This window comes from Nanorana parkeri, unplaced genomic scaffold (assembly GCF_000935625.1).
Source record: "Nanorana parkeri isolate BGI_ZX_2015 unplaced genomic scaffold, ASM93562v1 scaffold1728, whole genome shotgun sequence".
Taxonomy (NCBI): Eukaryota; Metazoa; Chordata; class Amphibia; order Anura; family Dicroglossidae; genus Nanorana; species Nanorana parkeri.
In genome coordinates this window covers 67337-93200 of record NW_017307996.1, presented here as the reverse complement: position 1 = coordinate 93200, position 25864 = coordinate 67337, and the positions used below count along the sequence as shown (strand labels likewise).

General features: G+C 40.7%; 1 protein-coding gene across 1 annotated transcript in view; it reads left to right on the top strand.

Annotated features, from left to right (window-relative positions):
• The window catches only part of LOC108799452 (alpha-2-macroglobulin-like), a 67495-nt gene that overhangs the window by 7231 nt on the left and 34400 nt on the right, over positions 1–25864 (top strand). The window contains 13 exon segments of the mRNA XM_018571313.1: positions 1801–1981; positions 4709–4865; positions 5924–5976; positions 7519–7539; positions 9715–9883; positions 10807–10891; positions 11414–11537; positions 15253–15367; positions 15447–15556; positions 18601–18739; positions 19849–20102; positions 22386–22449; positions 25613–25758. Of these exon segments, the coding sequence (XP_018426815.1) occupies positions 1801–1981; positions 4709–4865; positions 5924–5976; positions 7519–7539; positions 9715–9883; positions 10807–10891; positions 11414–11537; positions 15253–15367; positions 15447–15556; positions 18601–18739; positions 19849–20102; positions 22386–22449; positions 25613–25758 (1618 nt within the window).

Here is a 25864-nt window from a genome sequence, read left to right as displayed (position 1 = left end):
ATTTATGTTATTATCTTTCTTTAAAACATTTTTTTATAATTTTTTATTTTTTACTTATCACTTTTTTAATTTTTTTACATTTTTTAAATTTGAATGTTATCTTTTACTTTTTTATTTTATTATTTTTTTACTTTTTATCAAATGTTTTAATTGTTATTTTATTTCTTTATTTTCACTTAACTTTTTTGCTACCACACAAGTGCTAGCAAGCCCCTGTGTGATAGCATTTGGAGGTGACAGGTTCTCTTTATTGAACCTGTCCCCTTCAATACAGGAGTTTGAGCACAGCACTGTGCTGGTTCGCCTGTGACAGCTGAGATGGTAAGGCTGCAAATGCAGCTCTCCCGTCTCAGTGTTTACACGGAGCAGAGCTGAGAACAGACGTTCTCTGCTCCACACTCTCCAATCCGAACTACCTTGACTGGTCCCGAGTCCCCCAGAAGAGCAGGGGACCACGAAAACCACAGCGGGAGAGGCAGTCGGAGGTGGGCCATGAGGGGGGGGGGCGGTGGGGGAGGACGGATGAGCAGGCTAATTACAAGTGATCTCGGCAATAGAGATCACTTGTACAAAATGAGCTGCAGCTTCCCCCGCTGTACATTTAGCCCTGCTGCTTGCCCAAAGCAGGGCTAAATGTAGAAAAAAACTACTTGTCCCAGGTGTTGGGTGATAGGAATTTCACCCCCCTGCTGCCCCTCTACTCCCTGCCGCCCTGAGGCCTTGTGGCCCTGCCTGGAGTGCAAATGGCTACAATAGGTCTGATCTGGATATTGATCATCAAATCATCGTTTATGCTTCATTTATTTATTATTGTGTTCCTGTTAATACTGAGTTATTATTATTATTATTATCATCATAATTTGTACTGATAGGCATCACGCACAGCTCTCATAGCTGTATTGCATTCCTGCTTTTAGTGCATCTTCATGTGTCAGCTCAATGTGTCCAACAGGAAGACCATTGATATCTATGAAGGAGATAGGCATTGATGCTCAATAGCAAGTGTTTGACCCTTTAAAAAGACTTAACAATCTTCCCATTGGAATACATTTAACATATATTTAACATATATTAAGCATGTTATTTACCTGTAAAAGTCTCCCTTGTGCCACCATCTGGATGTGATGTCAGCAGTTGTAGACTGGACACTATAATATTTACCCTTGCTCCTCCCCTAGTAGCTATATAAAAGGTTATGCAGTGAGGGGAGGGGCAGAGGAGCTAGTCCAGCACAGACATTAATTAGACACTTCCAGAAGAGGAGAGAGCTATGATGTGCAAAGAGGGAAGGGGCTGTGCTAGGGATTGACACTTTCTGTAATGTGTAATTTCTCTAGCAAGTTCAAAGTCCCATTAAAATAATTTATAGAAAACAAAAATACTGTAAGTAAGCTTTTAAAACACTGAGTTTGTCTGTGCTTTCACCTGGTGACAGGGTCTCTTTAAATTGTGTCCAATGTCAGTGTTGGCACTTCTACCACCTGCTCCTCTGGTGAACTCATCTACTACAAAATAATGCACTTTATTCTAAACTTCTGTGGGTACCACTGTGTGGGTGAATGCCCCCACCATTGCAGAGGATGCAATTCATCTACCGTGCAGCTGATGTTGCATTCTAACTCCATGCCGACTATTTTTATAAAGTTGTTTATAAGCTGCTTTTTTTTTTTTTTACATACTGATCATATATAGAGATTTTCTCCTTGTCAAAAGGGTTGAAAGATGTAATTCCTGTACCTGAATAGTGTTGTTTGTGGCTTTTATTTTTTGGTTTAGAATACTTTTCCATTTGTTTTCCAGGCAGTATATGCTGTTGGTGCCGACTGTATTAAATTCAGGAAAGGAACAGACCTTCTGCTTGCAGCTGTCACACCTTAATGAGTCTGTTAATGTGATCGTGTCCCTGGAGGCACAGGACAACACAACACTGCTGGAGAAACATGTCACAGAGCCGGGAGAGGACAGCTGTTTCACATTCCAGGTATTGTGGACTATTGGCAAAATGTCATTAAATACCATTGTTTCTCATCAACCGGTCCGAGGTTTACTGATTGATTCCTGTTGGTTCATAGTCATCTGGGCACGTCAAATTATATTTAAATATAAACTTTCTTTAAATCCCATTTTCAGTCATATTTATTTTATGCAAAAGACTGAACCTCTGTCGGGTTTTTATTTGCAGACTGTCCCAGTGGGGATACTATCCCACACTTCCTGTCAGAACAGGAAGTGATGAAAAGTCTATTTAGTTGGGACACACTCTACAACAAAACTTTTTGTGTAATAAAATTGGGCAGCTTTAGAATCTCTGTCAGCTTATAACTCTATTGAAAATTTTTTACATTGTTTGGACAAATGTCGGCTTGTCATTTTCAAGGGAATTTTTACAAATCTTCCTGTCCTATTTAATATACACCAATCGGCCTTAACATTATGACCACTGAGAGTGAGAGGTGAAGTGAGTAAAGCTGGCCATACACCTATAGATTATCTGGAGATTTTCTGTGGTCAGATGGAAAAAGTGCAACAGATTCCTCCATCTACGCTAAACTGTGTGAATGGAGGAATCTCCCACTGTGCCAAGCTTCAGTATCTTGTTAGTTGTCCCCGCTGGCTTTTAAAATACCTGAACAATCTGATTGGCTGCAGGCATTGTTCAAGTATTTTGACAGCCAGCAGGGCCGCCTAGCAAGATACTGAAGCTTGGCTCAGCGGGAGATTTGTTTTCAATCCACACAGTTTAGCGTGGATGGAGGAATCTGTTGCACTTTTTCCATCTGACCTTAGAAATCTATAGGTGTATAGGCCAGCTTTACATTGATTATCTCATTACAATGGCACCTGGAAGTGGGTGAACATTTTGTCCCTGAAGTTGATGCGTGGGAAGCAAAGAAAATGGGCATGCATGATAAATAGTGACTTTGACAAGGGCCAAATTGTAATAGCTAGACAACTGGGTCCAATGAACTCCTAAACTGCAGCTCTTGTGGGATGTTACTGGTCTGTAGCGGTCAGGACCTGCCAAAAGTGGTCCAAGGAAGGAAAACCGGTGAACCGGCAACAGGGAGCATCTGTGGAAGGTTTTGGAAAAACAAGCTTGATCCCTGGAGGCCCCACCTAACCACTTACAGGACTTAAAGGATCTTCTACTGACAACTTGGTGCCAGATACCGCCGCATACCTTCAGAGGTCTAGTGGAGTCCATGCCTCGATGGGTCAGGGCTGTTTTGGCGGCCAAAGATGGACCTACTGAATATTAGGCGGGTGGTCATAATGTTATGGCTGATCAATGTATATATATATATAATATGTCACTATATTTTACTAAGATGTTTTCAGCTTGAGAGCCTTTCCAGGAATTTGTTAAACTTTAATCACAAATGAGATTATATTATAAGACTGGAGTAAGCACATCCAGGATAAAAATTGGAGTTGGTACACAGAGCTACAAATTAATTTTCACTTTTCATTCATGAAACAAGTAGTCTCATCTCTCTCGTAGATGTCAATGAACGTATCGCTTTAAGTAGCTGAGCAGCCTTCCAATGTGAAAGTGGAATGGAAAGAATCCAACTCTTTACATCATAAGATCCATAGAACAAAGGAACCCCATACTACTTCAAGGACATTGTCAACCATTAAGATGGGACCTTCAAGTTCCTACCAACCATTTCCAAACTTTTAGATGCTGTCAGAATGGGCTTATCCGATTGGTAGCTTTGTGCCAACAGATAAAACCAATCAGATTGCAGCCTTGACATTTCTGCTCCAGGGAACAACTGACATCTGTTTCACTGCTTTTGAGCAACACCTCCACATTCCCTCAAGATTTTATGCGTGATGTGAAATACAGAATGTAACATTTTCATTCCACAGAGGCTTGGTAATATGTGCTGATCAAAATAAGGCAAGCTGATGTTCTACCTTCATTTGGAAAATGCTAGTTGCCAGGCTACCATACTCATTCAAAGTATGTTTGAATCACTGGCTGGACCAGAATATGTATGCAGCATGTGAAGTCAGAATGTCCAATCTTCATAGTTGTACCAGGAAAGGGACTCAAAGTGTTGAGGCCACTGCAACAGTATGCATGTTTGGAAACTAGAATTTTAGAGCAGAGCTCAGCAATGGAAGCCTATATATTCTTGTCAGCATAATTGTCCTTTTTATAGCTCCTGTAACAGATTATATGTTTTTGCTGAAAATTCTAGTACACTCGGCCATCAGACAATACAAAGAGCATAGCTGATGTGCAAAGATAAGTAAACTGCAACAAGCAATGAGAGCCTCATAACTGATTGCAATACAGTTTTTGTCATCTCTGCTTCCAGTAGAATATATTGCAGTTTCACATCATCTTTGTAATGACTTATTGTATAAACCTGCATTTGTTCTGACAGGCCCAAACAGAGCAATTTAGGCTCTTCGTCATTTAGGTGATCTATACAAGCAGAATAAACTGCACAGTTAAAAAATCCAGTAGTGCACTGGGGAAGATACACTGGGCTTCTCATGAAGCACTATACATGGTTCTTATTTGAAACACTTTGAACAGAAAGACCAGCAGTAGCAAACTGGTCCAGCACATCACTTGGAGATGAATAAGGAATATTGTTTTGGTCAGTTTGAGGTGGAAATAGCTTTAGTCATCAATTTGTTAGCCAACTGATACTATTGGTGTTAAAATTCTCCTTGTGTGTTTCTTTAGACACCAAAGGTTGAGGCGCCACATGTGGCATTCATCACACTTGATGCTGTGGGTGACTCTCTGCACTTTAAGTCAAAGAGAAGCGTTGTCATCAGGAGCTCATATAACCTGGCGTTCATCCAGACTGACAAACCCATCTATAAACCTGGGCAGAAAGGTAAGCTGCTAGACCTATTACCAACTGAAAAAAATAGGACAAGAGCACTGCAATTCCATCATAAAGTATGTCTACTATACTATTGTATATACTACACATCACTGCACATAAAAAGCTTATTAAGTTACTGAGCTTATTGAGTTATTCCCAGCCGAGAAACGAATAGGGATACAGCACCACAATTTTATCCTAAGACCTCTCATTATGCCATTGAGTTTATTAAACATGTGTAAGAATATATTATTATTATATATATTATTAGCACGGCAGCTCACTATTGATTATAGGAATTATTAACTGAGGCTTTGGGTGGAAGGTCAACGCTTTGCATCACCATTTATCCAATATATTAAACATGTCTTCCAATGATAAGCTGCTACACTTCTCCCAACTAAGAAAAAATAAGGATAGAGCAGCACTGCAATTCCATCATAAACCCTCTTGTCATGCCATTGTATATACTACACATTACTGCACATAAAAAAAAAGAAGCTTTTTGGGTTTTTCCTAACTAGGACAAGAAGAGGGATACAGCACAAAAGCTCTATGGAAAGGCTTCTCCTTACCATGCTCTTGTATATGCTACATATAAAATGCTTCCCAACTTATTCCCAACTGAGACACGTATAGGAATACAGCACTACAATTCTTTACTAAGGCATTTCCTTGCTATGCCATGATATATACTACACATAAAATGCTTCTTGATTTATTCCCGACGAGAATTGGAAAACAGCACTACAAGTCAATGCTAAGGCCTCCCCTTACCATGCCATTGTATATTAAACATTACTGACCATGATAAGGTATTTGTCCCATTCCCAACTCAGACAAGAATAGGGATATAGCACTACAAGTCTATACTAAGGCCTCTCCTTACCATGCCATTGTATTATGTCACAATTAGCAGTCATTTTGTAGATGGAAAGGTCACACTTTTATCTCTATAGGTTGAACTCAATGGACTTGTGTCTTTTTTCAACCTGGCTAACTATGTAACTAAGTATGTAACTTTTAGCACATGTATAAAACAGAATCCCTGTTTCTTTTCTTTGTAGTTCAGTTCCGTGTTGCTACCATGGACGAGACATTTCATACCACCCATGAGAAGGTATGTTTAAATGCCATTGAACCCAAGACACTAGTCACCTTGCATGAAGCCATGAATCTATCAAACAAAAGTATTCTAGGATACCCTGAAAGAACCATGCTTACATTAAAACCGTGCTTACTTTGTGTAGTTGAATCCAGTCTATTTTATTTTTTTACTTACATTGAGGGAAGTCTGGTTGCATTGCCCTTTAAAGAATATCTACACCCAAGAACAAAAATGTAATATATTGCATCTCAGCAGTCTTTAGATGTAGTGGCTGCATGGGGTGATAGCCAAGGCTCAAATAAAGGAAAAAAGAAAACAAAGTCGGGTACCTCATCTAAGGGCTAGTGAATCGCAGTACAGTATATTTAATTGTTGTTTTTGGGTAAAATACGTTTCCATGGTTTTTGTAAAGTAAAAGCTTCCTGCCTGCAGAAAACTAAAACCTTCTCAGCAAGTCGTAATAAAGCTGTAGCAAACCATGCAACTGCTATGGAGCCCACCTAAATCTGGAATTACAGGGGGCCCAGCACTGTTTAGCCAATTATGCAGATAGCAATAGCATTTCAGAAAGAAATGTGGATAGAATGTGCATATAAGGAGATTAGAAAGAGGGACCTTAAGTAACAAAACCATTACACCCCTTGCCCTATCTCCTCCTCTATTAATTGCCCTAGGGATGCAGAAAACTAACCACATTCATAGCAATTATATACATATAGTTACTCCCCTGCTCAGTTATAAGCTGTGAAACAGTTTTGTTTCTTACAAAGCTATAAACATTATTAAAGGTATATAAAGGCAAAATATGATTGATTGTTGTTAATATTGTAGATATAGCCCTCATGCGATCAGTCACAGTGCTTGGTATAGTTCTGTATCCAGCAATCATGCCACTAAAGTCATGGGAATTCTTACAAATCATAAGCTGTACTGCGGACAAGTGATTGATACAAAGAGAGTTCTGTAGAGCAGAGGTAAGCAAACGTCAGCCCTCCAGCTGTGGTACACCTACAAATCCCATCCAGCATTGCAAGGCTCTTGACAGCCACAGACATGACTTCAAGAGACAGATGCATCATGGTATTTGTAGTTTCACCACAGTTGGAGGGCAGGAGTTTACCTACCCCTGGTGCAGAAGATGTGGCAAAGAACAACTTCCTCTGCAAAAGGTTTAATGCTCTGTGGCTGGCCCTCTGTATCATTCACCCTTAACTGATCCTAACAGCTGACACACATTGCCCAGGCATGGTCTGTCTTTGTCTTTATTAGAAAGCCGTTCCTAAGCAATGATGTGCAGTTGATGCTGGAGTAAGTGTATATTGACATGAACTGGCTGGAGGAGATAAGCAGCAATGAGAAGCAAAAAAAGGATGAAAAAACAGTATTTTATTAAAAGAAAACCACTAAGGCAATGTATGATACACAGGATGTAATTCAGTTATGGGTTATATCTTCTTTAACTTCAAATATAACTTCAGAATACTTTAAGATAAAGTGTAAGTGGCATTATTTTAATGTTTTTTAACGCAATGTCTTTTTTCATTCCTTTTTTAGTTTCCTGTAATTTTTGTTGAGGTAAGACAAGAAATGTTCCTTCTTGGTTAAAGAACCTGAGGTAATATTTTTCAAAAGAGCTCATTACTATTTCCTGTTTTGTTAATAACAGTAATATTTTTAGATTTTTTTGACTTTTGAAATCATAACTATATAGTTGCAATGAATTTATAAATCGCACAGGGTATACAAATATACCCACATTTGTTTTTTTTAACTTTTGAAAGGTAAATATCAGATTAGGTCTAAAAATTTATTTTTTTTACATATCCACGCTGCAAGTTACAATAAACTATATGCAAAGTATTGTTACCTATAGAAATCAAATGTTAGTGTCCTCTATATTCTGATGAATAAAACATCTCCTTATTATCCCTGGGAGACTGCAGTTATTATGGCCATTCGTCTTCACTTTTCTTTATTATCTATGCACATATATCTAATTTGTAGATTGTTTACTTCTTCTATAGCTCTTCTCTTGAGAGAAATATAAAATGTGGCAAAAAAAGAAATACATTGTATATATCTATATACCGTATTTTGTGGTCCATAAGACGCACCGGACCATAGGATGCAGGGAGGTCCGGCGCGCCTTATGGAGCACTCGACAGACTGTAGCTTCTGACACAGCTTCTATGACAGAAGCTGTGACAGAAGCTGCAGTTAGTGACCGCTGAGACAGGTGGCGCTGTGGTTACAGCGCCACGGTCTCAGTGATCACACAGAGCAGACGAAGAAAGTCCGTTCTTCGTCTGCTCTATGGTGATCTCCATCGTCGCCGCTGCTCAGTTCGCCGCTGCTTGGCTTTAATACGAGTGATCTCATTAGATCACTTGTATTAAACGAGCAGTGGCTCCTACTACTCGCCCGGCGCCCGAAACTGCATGTCTCGGGCGTCGGGATTCGCTCCATAAGACGCAGGCACATTTTCCCCTCCTTTTGTGGGGAAAAAGTGCGTCTTATGGAGCAAAAAATACGGTAGATCTATATACAGGGCTTGAAAAATTTGATGGTGTCTCACCAGTCAGTCAAAAATGTCACCAGTCAGCATGACCGGAATATAGCCTTGCAATTTATGTGGGGACATATTTGGGGACAGATAGAGCTTTCTTTTGGAGGTATATAATCAACACGGGGGGGGTTATTTTTTTTTTACTATATAATGAAAAAAGTACCATAAATGTAAAAAAAAAACAAAGTTTCCCTACGTTATGTTATAAAACATTTATTATTACCCATATTTTTTGTAAAACATAAAAGTTGGTACAGGGGCGGGCCGGGAAGCTGCTCGTCGGGCTCCACCGTCCTCTTGTCACAGACGAGCGGACGAGTGGATTTTTCAAGCCCTGTTTATATATATATATATCTATATATATATAGATATATATTTAAAAATCATATCTATATATGATAATATGTAATATCTATATAGACACACACATATCTATCTATCTTGGAGACCTGTTTTTCCACATCATGGTGGTTTATTTGGACTGCTAATAGATGTCACTAACATCTCTAAAAATCATATCTATATATGATAATATGTAATATCTATATAGACACACACATATCTATCTATCTATCTATCTATCTATCTATCTATCTATCTATCAATCTATCTATACACACACACATACACTCTATATTTATACATAAAAGGACCCACATAGTATTCAGTGAATGTAATTCTACAGAAATATGTCTGAGACTGCCAAAAACTATGGACATTTTACAAGACATGGTGCAATGGGAGTTGTTGGTGACTGGGAACATGCTTCAGGAGACAGTCATAGCCTGGATCATGGTGATCTCTCCTTTGCACGCCATACAGATATACCCCTTTTATTTGGGTGCTGGAACAACTGGTGGATGATGCCACAACATACTAGTAGACAATCTGTTGTACGCAAACCTTTTTAGCTTCAAGGTCTTGTCTTTATAGATGTTCTTGCAGCATAAAATTAAGTTTAAGGCTTCGGAACCACACAGGGTCACTTTGTCAGGAATTTGCTAATGCAGGTCTGCAGCAATGAGTCTCTCATTCGATTTACTGGAAACATCTTTTTTTGGTAGTATGTTTAGTCTAGAATATGAATAATAAAGCAATTTTTCATACACAGTATATGTGTAGAATCCAGAGTGAAAGGACTTATATCAGTATGAAAAGGTATCTGATCTAATGTGTTCTCTCAGGATCCTCAACGAAATCGCATCTTTCAGTGGGTGAATATGGAGACAAACAGAGGAATTGCTCAAGAATCCTTCCTCCTCACCTCTGAGCCCAGGCTGGGGACATATAAAATGGTTGCACAAAGGGAAAAGGGCCCCCAGATTGAACATTCCTTTAGTGTGGAGGAATATGGTAAGTTTTTCATCTATATCATATCTTATTTTAGAGATATATTTTTATGATTATACAAGTGACAGAAGGTTGCTAAAAATGCTACAAAATTAGCAAGAGGTTGCAAAAAGCTGAAGCAAAAGAGAAAGAATTTACGAAAAGGAAAAGAATTGCTTCTGAAGTTTTAATTGTTTTCAATTTGCCTTCTCTTCCATTTCTGCCTCCTCTGCGTTCTCTAAAATAGGCACAGTGACACCACTAATACCAAAAACGAGGTTTGACCCTGAATGGACAACCAAATGTCTAATAGCCGACAGTGACCCTCTTTGTGATTCATATACCCGTCTATGGCCAGCTGAAAACATCCCCTTCTCGAATCAGAAAAGAAGCTGATACTGAACAAGCAGCTGGTGTAGAGAAATGTTACGTTACATAAAAGCTAGCAACAGATATGAGATAGTGGTTGGAAGACCAGAGTGCTGCTCCATGCATTCACCAGCCCACCATGCATATTACTGTACAAGACTTTTTTTCTTTTCACAATGCCGTCTGTCTAATACTATGATCTAGCATAATAATATGATGACTTTATGAGTATGCTGCTGCTCCCAAATTTCTCCAGTTAGTCAGCTAGTGAAAGACAAGTAACAAAGGAAGTAGAACTACAGCATTCCTATTCTGTAATAGTCAGATGGGCAAGTACTATGACCAAAATTTCAGGGAGGGAAGTGTTGAACTGTGCACACATGGAGGTGAATGTAAGGTAGGAATTATATTGGGCAAATAATATAAATCCTGAGATATGGAACTTCAGCTTCCATAAATGCCATGCTGCTGGTCAACAAATGTACCTGGATATCTGAACTGAAGCCACATTACTGAGAGTTTGAGACACTGAGTGATTCATGTGCACAGAGCTGACTCATTGTTTGTCATCTTTTCAGTGTTACCAAAGTATGAGGTACAGGTGAAAATGGCCCCAGTGACCACCATCCTTGATGAAGAAATCACAGTTACTGTATGTGGAAAGTAAGTGTTCAATGCTGAGACTGTCACTGAATCAAGTACTGTACTCATACGAATGCTGGTCATAGCTTCCTTCTGTTATCAAAGTTAATTGTTCCATTCACTGACTTGCAGTTACTCATGTCTTGTCCCATCAAAGTTTATCAGTGTATCCTACACATTGTGCTCATTCCTCTCTAGTCCCAGTAGCCTGAGTAATATGCACTGATGATTGCAGAAGTAATGCAAGATAGTGCGGTTGTATAATATTAGTAGTGATATGGGGTTGTGTCTCCTATAAAAGACTTTGTCAACACTTGCAAATACCCCCCAGATCAATGACTATGACATCTGGATTGTACTCACTGAGTCACAGTTTGGAGGAAAATAATAACTAAAATCATGGTCATGTCATGGTAAGCTACCAGTTTTTGTTTGTTTTCTTGGAGGGTGGGGTTACATAAACTTTAAAGTTAAAAGTACATGCGTATAAAATAAAAACATGTACATATGGTTATAAGTAAACTAAAACACATCTTCTTACAGATACACGTATGGTAAACCTGTGGTAGGGAGGATTGATGTCCGTATCTGCAGAAAGTTTGCTTACTCTTATACGTCCTGTGCTGATGCAACACAAGACGGAGTGTGTGAAGAACTGTCACATGAAGTAAGTATTGCACTGTAATGTAGTGCTACAAAGTCATTGGTCTACAAATAATCAGAAACATTTAAGCTGATTTTTTTTTTTTTTATTCTTTAATATATTTGTGCATAAATAAACATTGAAAAACACTCATCCCCAAAATTCAAGTCGACCTGTGACACTGTGCTGTCAGCATATAGCGGGCAATAGGGGGATTATTTGTCCTTTATTTGGAAAAACCTCACATCCCTAGGATTTTTAAAATGTTTCGGTACTACTCAGCCTAAAACTAAAACCTAACATTTTAGTCTTTTTTCTCTAAAAGCTAAAAGTGGTCACATGGCATACAATGTCACTGTCACTAAGAGTCACACTCAGTGACAATAGCATACTTTGAACATCACTGGCATGAGGGGGTTAAAAAAAATTAACCCCCTAGGGTGAAAAACAAATCTGCAGCTCAGCTGCAGATTTTCATTGTAAAGGGTTAATTTGTATATAAATGATAGCATAAACTATATTTAAATATAACATTTTATTTGTTAAATTTTTTTATACTTTTCACTATTTTTTTAAGTTTTTTTTACATTTTTATGTTATGTATTTATTTATATCAAGCAGTCATTGTGAATTATTCTCACTATTGCTGCTTGATAAATTAATTAATTGATTTTTGGTTATTATTGCGCTGCTTCAAACTTAAGAACAGCCAATGCTAACCTTAGTGACACTGATCCTGAAGCATTTCAGGATCAGATGTCACTAAAGGTTTTCTGATCATTCCCACAATGATCAGAAACCTGCAACATTATTTCAGCAATAAAAACATGTAGCTAAATGTTTCTATTGCGGAAAGTTTCGAAAAAAAACAAAGCCGGTATACCTTGGGATTTCCCGATCTATACAGCTGTCAGTGAGAGCAGTAAATACCGCTCTGCTCTCACTGTCAGACACCCTATTCCTGAAAGGGATCGGGTGTCTGAAAAAGCTTAACTCTTTCATTAATGGATTCCTCAATACTGAGGCATCCATTAATGAATGGTAACCGCTGAGAATCAGCATTACAGAGCCACAAATAACTGATCATGTACTGTGTACGTGGCCAGTCATTTGGGCACTTCATAGTGGGGCGTACAGTGTACCTCTCCCGTCACGAAGGGGTTAAAAACAATTTGCAGAACCAATTATTCTGTGCAAATAGAGGCAAAAACGAAAGTATATTTTCTCTTCAGGTCAAATGTAAAGTACTGTCATATAATACCACTTCATGGCCACTAGCTGGAGCTAATTAGCACAGGAGATAAGTATTTATTTGCTATGCTCCTCTGCAATATCTAGTGGACATAATGCGGTATCACATTACATTCGACTTTAAAATATAATATACGAAGAATGTTCATTTTTGCATCTATTCGGGCAGAACGAATGTTCACAGAGATTGGCAGGGCCAATAGCTCCACTAGTTGTTGATAAAAGTAGACCCTTTGTGTTCTGTTGGCCATTTTCACCAGGACTAAAAATAATTGAAAAAACAAAACAACATTTCTAGTTGTCAATGAAACAGGAAAAGAGGGACATTCTTCCAATGGGGCAGTGACAACTGTCTAAGAGGAGGTTTTAGAGAGCATTTCACTAACATCCTGATGTGTCTATAAGACAGGAAGTGAAGCTAATTCTCCCCAATGGGCAAATATGGCACAAAATAACCTGAATGAGGGTTTAACTATGCCATACTCTTTCAAAAAGGAAAACGAATGGCTTTAGATACACTGAGAACAGTATCCTCCTGTTCTGGAGTGCGCCCAGTCATGTCTGGTCTTTAACCAAATAAGGGCCAAAAGTGACAGTAAACAGTATTATCAAATGAGATCACTGAACTATATGTGCTTACTGTTGGAAGGACTGACACGGAGGACAGTGACTTTTCCATGAGCTGATCATTTTCTGCTTACTGTCTGTACAATTCCTCTAAAATAGACCTGTACGCTTCTGTATCTGTATTTTTTTTTAAACTTTTTAATTGAATATATTTTATTTACCTCTAAAAAGACTTGACAAAGCGACACTACAGAGATTATTAGACTCTACCTCTTCTTCTCATTTTGAGCAGATGTCTTCCTTTAGCCCCCAGTAACATTCCAGACTACCAGATGCAGAGAACTGCTGAAGTTGCCATTCTGGAATTTACATCAACATATACCGAGAACAAGCAGATTTCAACTAAAGTGCAACTGAAGCCAAAAACCTTTTTTTTATAGTTTTGGTTAGAGTGGAAAGGATTAGAACACCTGTCAGGTTTTTATAGCTGTCTGTGACCAGTGGCGTCACAAGGGTGGTGCGGGGGGTGTGGCCCGCACCCAGGGGTGACATTTGAGGGGTGACACCAAAATGACTGACAGTCATTTTGGTGTCACCCCCTCCAAAAAGTCGGGCACTCGGTCATGGACCGAGTGCCCGAGAGGAGGGGACCTGGCGGCATACCTCATCCCGCCGGTGGAACGTCCCCTCCTCTCTCTGCCGGCGTCCATCAACAATATGGCCGCCGGCAGGCATCAACTAGATGAGCGCGCATGCGCGATGACGTCATAACGCATGCGCTTGCTGACGTCACGCGCAATAACGTCACGGCAGGCTGTCATCTGGTCTCCGCTCCAGGTGACACCCTGCCTCAGGACACCCCTGTGTGTGACCCTGGTAGGGAGATTTGCTCCCTCTATTTGTCCTGGGGACTGTTATCACAGACAGTGAAGGAAAATATCAAATTTCAGGTTGTCATCAGAACAGAAATAGGGATACTAGTTTTGTTGAACCTTTCTGATCACCAGGGATCTCCCTCACTTTGGAGGTATTTCCTCTATTTTCCTGTTGTGTCTATTGGACAGGAAGCGAAGGGAAATCTCTCCAACTGGACACAGATGGTAAAAAAAAGTTGACAGGGGTTATTATAACCCTAACCTACTGTGTTCAAAATTACAAAAATAGTTTTGGCTTCAGTTCTGCTTTAAAGCGGACCCTAACCCCCTGGTTAAAAATCATACCAGCATGCAGCTTTGCATATTGATATGAAATCACCTTACATTAATTAGTTAAACATATTTTCATTTTACTTCAGATTTCTTGTTTTCTACTTCCTGGTTCTCTTTGGCAAAAGTGATGTAATCTGCGCCCGAGCGCCCTCATCTGTAATCTCATGAGATCTCAGGGAAAGGCTTGGTCCTCCCATGAGATGATGTGCATAGTCACATGTGCCCGAGTTCCAGGAAGTAAAGGGAGATGGATTAATCTACCCCTAGATAAGATGGCCACTGTGAGAAGAATAGGGAACAAGAGAAAATAAGTTATGCAAAGAATAAATAGCCGGCAGTTATCTAGAAGTATCTGTTTGTAGATTGTCATTACTAAACATTTCTAAAGGTGCCTTTGTTATTATATTGAATATATGGGTAAAGTACCTTTAAGGTGCTGCTTTCAGTGCACCCATTAATCCAACTTCACTATCTGGCCTTTTTATTTCAGTGGCAAAACCAGTAATTACATTGATTACATTGATTTACATAAGGCCAACATCTTGTTTTGGTCTTGAAGAGTTTGTCACATAGTACAGTCAATCAGATTCACCAACAAGTACATCTTCTAGGCCCATACTTAGGTCCACTTTCAATTGTTATGCACAGACTAGCCGACATGATATTATCTGAAGGAAATATCAGACTATCTCAGAGATGCTTTTCCCTTTCAGACCGATAACAAAGGCTGTTTTTCTGAAGTGGTGAAGACAAAAATTTTCCAGTTGAGACGTAACGGCTATGAGAGGAAACTCACTGCTACCGCCAAGATAACGGAGGATGGAACAGGTGAGAGAAGGCAACATGGAAACAATAGATAGGAGAAAAGTCCAATAAATTGACATGCTAACAATGTTGTGTACCTTAGGTGTGCAAATGACCGGCGAGGCCTCCTCCGAGATTAAGAACACAATTACAAAGGTGTCCTTCCGACAGCTGGACTCCCGCTTCAAGAGAGGCATTCCCTTGTATGGAGAGGTGAGCTAAGATGATGGAACAGAATGGCCAACTGCTCAGTGGACATACAGAATAGCCATCAGAAAGTGTAACAAAATTCTTAGCACTTGTTAGTGAAGGAAAAACAGTAGTGAGAATAATATGGAGGCTGATTGTGTGACACCAAAATGACTGACAGTCATTTTGGTGTCACCCCCTCCAAAAAGTCGGGCACTCGGTCATGGACCGAGTGCCCGAGAGGAGGGGACCTGGCGGCATACCTCATCCCGCCGGTGGAACGTCCCCTCCTCTCTCTGCCGGCGTCCATCAACAATATGGCCGCCGGCAGGCATCAACTAGATGAGCGCGCATGCGCGATGACGTCATAACGCATGCGCTTGCTGACGTCACGCGCAATAACGTCACGGCAGGCTGTCATCTGGTCTCCGCTCCAGGTGACACCCTGCCTCAGGACACCCCTGTGTGTGACCCTGGTAGGGAGATTTGCTCCCTCTATTTGTCCTGGGGACTGTTATCACAGACAGTGAAGGAAAATATCAAATTTCAGGTTGTCATCAGAACAGAAATAGGGATACTAGTTTTGTTGAACCTTTCTGATCACCAGGGATCTCCCTCACTTTGGAGGTATTTCCTCTATTTTCCTGTTGTGTCTATTGGACAGGAAGCGAAGGGAAATCTCTCCAACTGGACACAGATGGTAAAAAAAAGTTGACAGGGGTTATTATAACCCTAACCTACTGTGTTCAAAATTACAAAAATAGTTTTGGCTTCAGTTCTGCTTTAAAGCGGACCCTAACCCCCTGGTTAAAAATCATACCAGCATGCAGCTTTGCATATTGATATGAAATCACCTTACATTAATTAGTTAAACATATTTTCATTTTACTTCAGATTTCTTGTTTTCTACTTCCTGGTTCTCTTTGGCAAAAGTGATGTAATCTGCGCCCGAGCGCCCTCATCTGTAATCTCATGAGATCTCAGGGAAAGGCTTGGTCCTCCCATGAGATGATGTGCATAGTCACATGTGCCCGAGTTCCAGGAAGTAAAGGGAGATGGATTAATCTACCCCTAGATAAGATGGCCACTGTGAGAAGAATAGGGAACAAGAGAAAATAAGTTATGCAAAGAATAAATAGCCGGCAGTTATCTAGAAGTATCTGTTTGTAGATTGTCATTACTAAACATTTCTAAAGGTGCCTTTGTTATTATATTGAATATATGGGTAAAGTACCTTTAAGGTGCTGCTTTCAGTGCACCCATTAATCCAACTTCACTATCTGGCCTTTTTATTTCAGTGGCAAAACCAGTAATTACATTGATTACATTGATTTACATAAGGCCAACATCTTGTTTTGGTCTTGAAGAGTTTGTCACATAGTACAGTCAATCAGATTCACCAACAAGTACATCTTCTAGGCCCATACTTAGGTCCACTTTCAATTGTTATGCACAGACTAGCCGACATGATATTATCTGAAGGAAATATCAGACTATCTCAGAGATGCTTTTCCCTTTCAGACCGATAACAAAGGCTGTTTTTCTGAAGTGGTGAAGACAAAAATTTTCCAGTTGAGACGTAACGGCTATGAGAGGAAACTCACTGCTACCGCCAAGATAACGGAGGATGGAACAGGTGAGAGAAGGCAACATGGAAACAATAGATAGGAGAAAAGTCCAATAAATTGACATGCTAACAATGTTGTGTACCTTAGGTGTGCAAATGACCGGCGAGGCCTCCTCCGAGATTAAGAACACAATTACAAAGGTGTCCTTCCGACAGCTGGACTCCCGCTTCAAGAGAGGCATTCCCTTGTATGGAGAGGTGAGCTAAGATGATGGAACAGAATGGCCAACTGCTCAGTGGACATACAGAATAGCCATCAGAAAGTGTAACAAAATTCTTAGCACTTGTTAGTGAAGGAAAAACAGTAGTGAGAATAATATGGAGGCTGATTGTGTTCACCTCCTCCTGAAATCACTAGTTGCTTGGCTATTCCTGGACTTCAATACTTTGTGTCACAGCCCAGAACAAAGTACTCCTGACATTTTTGTTATCTATCATGACTACTGCAGTCAGACCCATCCACCTTGCCAATTACTCAGTGCCCGTCCCCTCCCCGACAATCTCTCCACTGGCTCCTAACTAATAAAATGTATAATACTAATAATAACATACAAAGCCATCCACAACTCTGTCTCAAGCCACATCACCACCCTCAGTCTCAAAATAGCACCAAAGCTGTCCTCTCCACTCCTCTCAAGGCCTCCTGCTCTCCAGCTCCCTCATCACCACCTTCGAGGCTCACCTCCAGGACTTCTCCGGAGCCTCTCCCATCTTCTGGTACTTCATACCCCAGTCTGTCCACTTGTCTCCTACTCTGTCCACCTTTAGGCGATCCTTGAAAACATATCTCTTTAGAGAAGCTTATTCCGCCGCCACATAATAACTACTTTTACTTCTTCCATCAGCTCATCCCACACAATCAATGACTGTTGCCTCCTTCTAGATTATAAGCTCTGATGAACAGAGCCCTCCTAACCCTCCTGTATTGAATTGTATTGTAACTTTACTGCCTCCCTTCATTTTGTAAAGAGCTGTGTAAACTGTTGATGGTATATAAATCCTGTATAATAGTAATAGTATAGATCACATTAGAGTCTATGTTAGTGAGTTTTGGTCTTGGGCACCGATGATCGATGGGCAAATTAAGTGGGCTTTCAGGTGCATTCCACGTGCATTTGCAATCAGGTTGAGACATTTCTGAGATTATTCTCAGTTTATTGACAGGTGCATATGACCAGCAGTTGACCTACATTTAACCCGCTCAAAGCTGCATCAACCTGCTTTTGCATTCCATTTCACTTGTATAGTTAGAGAAGCAAGTTCTGGTGTGAACAAAAAGCCCATCAACACAGGCGACTTAGGAAGGTGTAGCTATCAATGTTCCAGTGATGCCTTCACAAAATCATGACATTTTCATTTGGTTTAGATGTGCTGTCCAGTACTTGCTCTCTGTCACTCCCGTAGGAGCTGGATAAAGAACACTCTTTGTGCCTTTTCACAGGTCTTCCTGGAAGATGCTGCAGGAAAGCCTATTTCCAATGAGACGGTGACCCTGTTTGTCGGTCATGATGGAACAAACTACACTTATATAACAGGGCCAGATGGAACAGCAGATTTCTCTATTGAAACCACAAAATTCAGCCATCAGTCCATAACATTAAGGGTAAGAACAAGCTAGGAAAGAACTCAAGAGGTATTTGTTCTGAATCAGTACAAAGAAACCCCCCAGAAGTTTGGGTGTTACAAGTTGTGATTTGTTTTCCTAAAACTGTCACTATGATGGCAGGAGTGAATATGGAATGTATAGAGATCCTCAGTTTCACTGATTGTTGTAGCTGATGCTTCTCTAGGTAGAGGAAAAAGAAGCAATATGGATGCTGGCTGTATTCCTGGAAGGTTAATGTGCATCATTAACCTTCCAGGAATACAGCCAGCATCCATATTGCTTCATACATGCCAAAGGCTATGGACAATAACGTATTTACACAAACCATAAAAGAGCTTTAAAACAAGCTATCCCTGACCTCTCTGCTTGTAATGTGAAGCAATTCCTTTTCAAAGATCCTGAAAGACCAAACATCTGCTGTTTGTGTACAATAGAAGGCTGATGTAAACAAGAGCCTCTGTTGTGAACTTTGAAGATGAATTCTTCCACAATGCCTATAGCTACCAAGGTAAATGTGGATGTTTTTAAAGTGCGTTTACTGCTTGTTAATTTTATGTAAATACTTCAGTGTTCATGATCTGGGGACAGGCTCACTTTATAGAAGCTGGTTGTTCATTTGACAATGCAGAGGTATAGAGATTAGGGAAGCGTTAAATGGACCTCACCATAAAATCACAGATTTGACCCCAAAAAAAAACAACTTTCAGTTTTGCTCTTTAATCTGCTTGGACTAAATTTAAAATATGCTTGAAAAAAACTGCTCTTTTCTTGATTTGGAATGTGTGGGGGTTTTTTTTGTTGGGGGGGGGGGGGTATTTATGACAGGTTTTATTTTTATTTTTTTTTATTTTTTTAAATAAACTCAGCGGAGCCATTTGTCCTGAAAAACTCTGAGCATGTTCTGTGTGACTGGAGGCAAAAATGTACCTTCTTAGAATATTTCAAAGTCAAAAGTAATATTAGGAGAATACCGCATTAGGGGCCACTAGATGGTACTAGTACTAGCCACAAGTACTGACCACAATAAATAGGAATATTAAAAAAATACAATTAATTGTAATTATTGTTTACAATAATTATGAGAATTTTCTTCACTTCTAACACAGGTCACCCAGAAGGAAAGCAATCGAAACTGCTACAGCCAATCTTCATTATTCCCCGTTTATCAAGATGATTCTCGCAGCGTTAGCCATTTCTACTCCAGAAGCAAAAGTTATCTGAAGATCCAGCCCATATTCCACACTCTGAAGTGTGAGGAGGATGAGAACCTCGTAGTGTATTACACTCTGACTCCAGAAGGGGTTGGAGACTCGAGGCATGCTGTATTCCATCATCTGGTGAGTATACGTCTTTGTTCTGTCATTGCAGATTTCCTACATTTCATCTCCCATTATTCTCATATATCAGAGGGGTAATTATTGGGCACAAGACAGCTATATGGTGAACAAGTACAGAAAAATGTAGTCTGTAATTAAAGGAGACTCATGTACTATGAAACAATTTTTTACTTATTCATTGGACAAACAATCTTATTAATGGGTTATAAGTCATTCCTAAAGCTAGTTATCCATGGCTCCAATTCAGCCGATTCCTACTGAGTTGGACAAATGATGAATTATGGGTGCCACTGTCAGCGCCATATGGCTCTGAAAAGTCAATTTAAAAGTCGAATGAGATGGGTTGAACATTCTCTGCTGGATAGAGACGGCGTCCTAACAGATACAGTCACTGTTAAGTTACTTGGGCAGCTCCAGCAGCTGCCTGTATACAGTAATCGGCATTGTTATTACTTAAAGGAGAACTATGGGGTCAGGGCTTTTTCCGCATAGTTCTCCTCAGGGTAACGGGAGGACACAAACTAGCGTCCTCCCGCCACCCAAAGCTCAGTATACCGCGAGCTACAGCTCCTGGTATACTGAGACGCCGCAGCCGGAACGGATCCCGACAATTCTGTCTTGATCCACCCAGCTGCGTGAGTGACAGCTAGCTCTGCCTATAGAGGCAGAGCCAGCTGTACCCGCCCCCTCCTCCGTCTGTTCAGCCAGTCAGCGCTGGAGGATCAGACAGGGGACGGGTGAATCCCTGCAGGGGGCCGTGAGTGACGGCTCTCAGCACGGATAGATCGAGAAGTGAGCGAGTGACGGTATGTGTTCGCTCACTTCCCGATCTACTGAGCCGACCTGTGACAGTTTCATTGTCACAGGTTGGCTCAGATTATGAGGCGGAGTGAAAATCACTCGCCTCATAATTCTCCTTTAAAGCATTAAAAAGAGTAAACAAAAGAGCACCTTTTTTGCTGATTTTAATGCCTTAAGAAATAAAGTTTGCATTGAATGGATCCTTTTCGTGTGCTGTTTTTCTGCAATGCACTTTATGGGGTCTGGCAGAGACCGATGCTGAGCACCAGTTCCAGCCTGATTATTGGGATAGGAGGTTGAGTGGCATTGATTGGTTTGTTAGCGCATAGCATGCTTGCACATTAGGGCACACTTACCTTACAAGTGTGCCGTTCTCTAGTGCTGCTGCATCTTCAGTCCTCAAATCTGTCCCCTGCTGCCACCAACTCTGCCGCTGCCACTTCCTGGTTCTCAGAAGTTCTCTTCTGCTGTTGGGTGGCCATTGATGATGTAACTTCTGCACACACATACAGGAGTTACATCCTCCCCAGCACCCGGCCTGATGCTGATTGTGTACACTACATGGTGCATGCTCTGTACACAAAAAAAAAAGAAATTGCTGGGGGAGAGGGGGAGATTTTGGGGGGGGGGGGCAAAAGAGACTTTGCAGGTTTCCTCTGCTAAAAATCCCTACCTCCCTGCAATTTTTCATTTTCCTCACTTTACTTCTGCCTTAAGCTAGCCACGACACGACACAACTAGCTGTTTAATTAATCGGTCTGTGGGATGGAGGAATCTCAGCTGCTCGCTATTGTTTTTAGGTAACTCTAGCACCCGTGGCTGCCCGTATAGCTGCACAGTGACTGCCTCTGTCAGGACACAGTCACTGTCCGGCTGAGAATTTTCCACCCGACTCAGCTGATCTTTAAATCAAACTTTGTCAAGCTGAGTGGTGCTAACAGGGCCTCTTACTGCTCCAAATTTGCCCAATTCAGCAGAAATCGAACAAAATTTGAGTTGATTACTAAATCCATGTACTATGCATGGAATTTGTAGTAGGTACATGCCAGGGTCCTTTGAGGCCCAGTTGTTCTAATTTATTATTTTCCTGACAGGTTTTAGGGTCAGTACTGATTTTTGCTGTTCACTTTCTAAGCAAATTGTTAGAATGTTGGAGGCAGCCTGCTGTCTGCTTTATAATCATATCTAGAGAGACGGTTTCATGTTTCTTAAACAATAGTGCGTCTTGCGACTCCTCTGAACACCCCATGCACAAAATTCCCTCTGTACTTCATTTGATACATTTATCAAGAAATCCCCAGAATAGAGAAAAAAAGTTGCCCTAAGCACTGTTCTTCGAGAGCCATCATGGTACATACAGCTTGTTGTTCATGTTCACCATTTCAAAGTATACTCACCTTAAAAAAGACCAGTTGTAACATCCAAAGTATGTACACAGATATTTAAAAAAAATGTTATGTGATTTTTTTTTTTATCGTGCAGATAATGGCAAAGGGAAAAATTATCGATTCTGGAAATCACAAAGTGGAACTTAATGCAAAAGAAGGTACAAACATTATTTATAAACAAGAGAGCTATATATACCTGTAGTGCCTTGGAGGGTGGGGACTGATTGGTTCTATGTTCTCTGTAAAGCAGTTCAGAAATTAAAAATAATAACTGACCCATGCAAAAAAATTTCTACCTGTGTTGGCCCTGTAGAGATAAAAAATGTAGGGGAATTTTTGAACATTTTTCAGAAAATCTAACAAGATTTTTTTTAGATTTGCTTACCTCTACCTAGGCTGGGTACATGCCTACCTGTACTGCTGTCCATTCAGCCAAACTCTGCTCCGGTGCTGAGAAATCATCTACTGAAGTCTGCACCGAAACCGACACTTCCTGAAGTGTCAAGCTCCTGGGTCCCCTACATCTACCATTGGTTTCTGTCACAGATGCCGGCACAGGTGTCCCCACACCATGTGCAGGTACCAACACAGGCAGACCAAACATGTATGACCACACCAGACAAGGAAAATTGAGCTTATATATATACATTTTATTTATAGGGAGCCAAAACATAACATAACCCACAAATAAGTAATCGCAACCAAAAACTAGGAACAAACCACAGAATACCCTCACAGGGTATAACAGGGCATGAAAACCTTGGGAGCAGTGCAATAGGACTCAGGAACATAAGCAGGGAACAGGACTCAGGAACATAAGCAGGTAACAGGACTCAAGACTGGGGACTCAGGATTCGCAGGAAACAATAACAGTATACTGAGTCATCGTCCTGACTGCAGGGAGGGTTTAAAAACCCTCCCAGGAAGCACCAGGTGATGTCTAAGTGCTGGCAGCTGGGAGACACCCGCAGGTGAGCACTGGAGCTGCAGGTTCCAGCACCACCCAATGATGGTCTGGTACCTGAAAGTTCCCGGCTGCCTGGAGACACCTGCAGGTGAGCACAGGAACTGCAGGGTTAAGCTCCAGCTCCACCTGGAGGCGCTCTGGATCCTAACAGTTTCTTCTGCTGACCTCCATGTCACTGCTGCATCCTGTTTCCTGTTGGGCAATCAGTGAGAATCAGCGAGATCAGCACTACCAGTCGGTTGCAGTGCAGAAGATTTATCGGAATTGGGCAGATTTTGGCAGCACAGGCAGAAGACAAGATGCGTATGTCCTGTCTGTTTTCACAGGTATGGGTTGCTTCAAAATATCTATATAGTGACAAAACAGAATTAAAGTGACTGTTAGAAATGTGATTTTTTTTTTAATGTCATATTCCTTTTCTTGAAGCATAGGGTGGGAAATGTTAAATAATAGATGATTGGGTTCGTTCTTGCATAAAGTGCAGAATGTGTTTAATATAAAGTTACAAAATATTACAGGATATGGTATATCTTACAGCAGAAGTCTATAAGATGCTTAAGAAACGTGTCTTTAGTTAGTAAGTTAAAATAGTTCTAACAGGTGTTTCTGTCTATTCAATGAGTGTGGGTGTGGATGTGGGTGTGGTTAGGTCTGCGTGGATGTGTGAATGTGTGTGTTGTGTGTATGTGTGTGTGCCTCTTGAAGGATCATCCCCCCGTCTTTATATCCATGCTTTTACTTTAAAATAACCTATGGGATGTTTATCTTAAAAGTCTTTCTGATTTGCATAAGGGAGTGCCATACTCTTAGTAGCTGAGTAATGTGTTTCCTTCAATCCCATTTTGGGCATCATAGTATATGTCCTGAGTAATGTGTTATACTCTTCAAAAAGGCCAAGTCTACTTTGAGCATTCCCAACAACTGTTTCTACTGTGTTTAGGTCTGCCTGTCAAGCTTACTGATTGATTACCAATTCTAAACTCAAAGTCACTAGTATAGTTTAAAACTGCATCTCCAAACTTGGATAGATTAAAATATAGAAAATATAGAAAATCAATCATCCTTTAAGGTTCACACATACATATTTCCCTATATATGATTTCATGGTTTTAACAGTGACACTAAACTCAGGTGGTGCATCTAAAAAATGCATCCGATCCAAAAAAGTATGCCCAGGTAAATACCACCCACCTGGGGGGTCTGGGGGGCCCGGGACCCTTACATGGGTATCGGCCGATGGCCGCACAGGTAACGGGAGGAGGCGACCGGGCCCCCGCAGTGTCGGAGCAGGCCGGGCCCATGCAGTGCCGGGCCCCAGCAGCACCAATCCGGCGGCTTTGGAGGAATTTTGATCTCGGACCAGAAGTGACATCATGTCACTTCCGGCTGGTCCAGCGGCAGTGGAGGCCAGGCCCCAGCAGCAGGAGCAGGTAAGAGGAGCTGGGAGGGAGATGCAGCCTCGACCAGCCCTCGACCTAGCCCAGTTTGAGACCCCTGCAGAGCCCACAATAGAGAGTCTCAGATGGACTGTGCAACATCATCATCAACCTTTTTTTTAGTGTGCACATGTCTATCAAGCGACCAGCAAAAAAAAAATCAAGGGCATATGTCCTCGTTTTTTTTAGCTGGTTGCTTGAGAGTGCCAGTTGCTTAAATGCCGAATAATGGGGAGTTTACTGTATCTGTAGTTTACAGATACAGAAATGTATATTATTTGTGTATCAGTCGGCTGTAGATCCTCAAATCATCTCTGAATTTGTGCTGACACTGTCCTTTCTTCTGGAGAGTGGATACTTTTGTTTCCCATGGTCCCTGTGTGTGTTGTAAAGTAGTCATCGATCCAAAGCTCGCTCCCATCACGGAATACAATCTCAGTACAAATGAGTAAAGTAAATGTGAGACGGACAGACTGAGTCAGCAGAAATTAATTTTTGTTAATAGTTAAGGTACTTGAATGCATTTTTAAGATTTAACTCCTGCGTTTAGTGTCACTTTAAGCACATTATACGTGCAGTGAAGACCGCTTTACAACAAAAATTGAGGTTGACCAAATCCTCTCCCGCATCCCAGGACGCCATATTGGTTAACATAGTTGGTCATCACATTAAAGGACTGATAGGGAGGCTAAAGGGACAGGTTCAATTTTCGGTGAAAGCTGTCAGCCTCCTTGGCTTGGCTTTATACAATAGTTTTGGAACAACTTTGGACTTTAGCTAGAAGCACATGAGAACATCGTGGGGTCCATTTATAAATAGTATAGTATAGAAATTTTAGGGACTCTATTGACGTGCAAATAGACCAGGCAGAACATTTATAAATGAACCCCTATGGGATTTCTTTTCTGTTCATTGCAGAGTCACATGGACAATTTACATTTAAGCTTCCAGTCAACGTTAAAACGGCACCGCTGGCCAAAGTGCTCGTCTATCTAATTCTGGACAGTAGTGAGGTCATCGCGGACAGCGTCAGCTTCAAAGTGGAGAAATGCTTTGCAAACAAGGTACAGATAGTTGCAGTATTTTCATTGCCTTATATCAGCCTGGAGTTCTTCTGCATGATCTGTGATGATAACAAAATTCTGAAGTTATAATTCTAAATTAGTTACA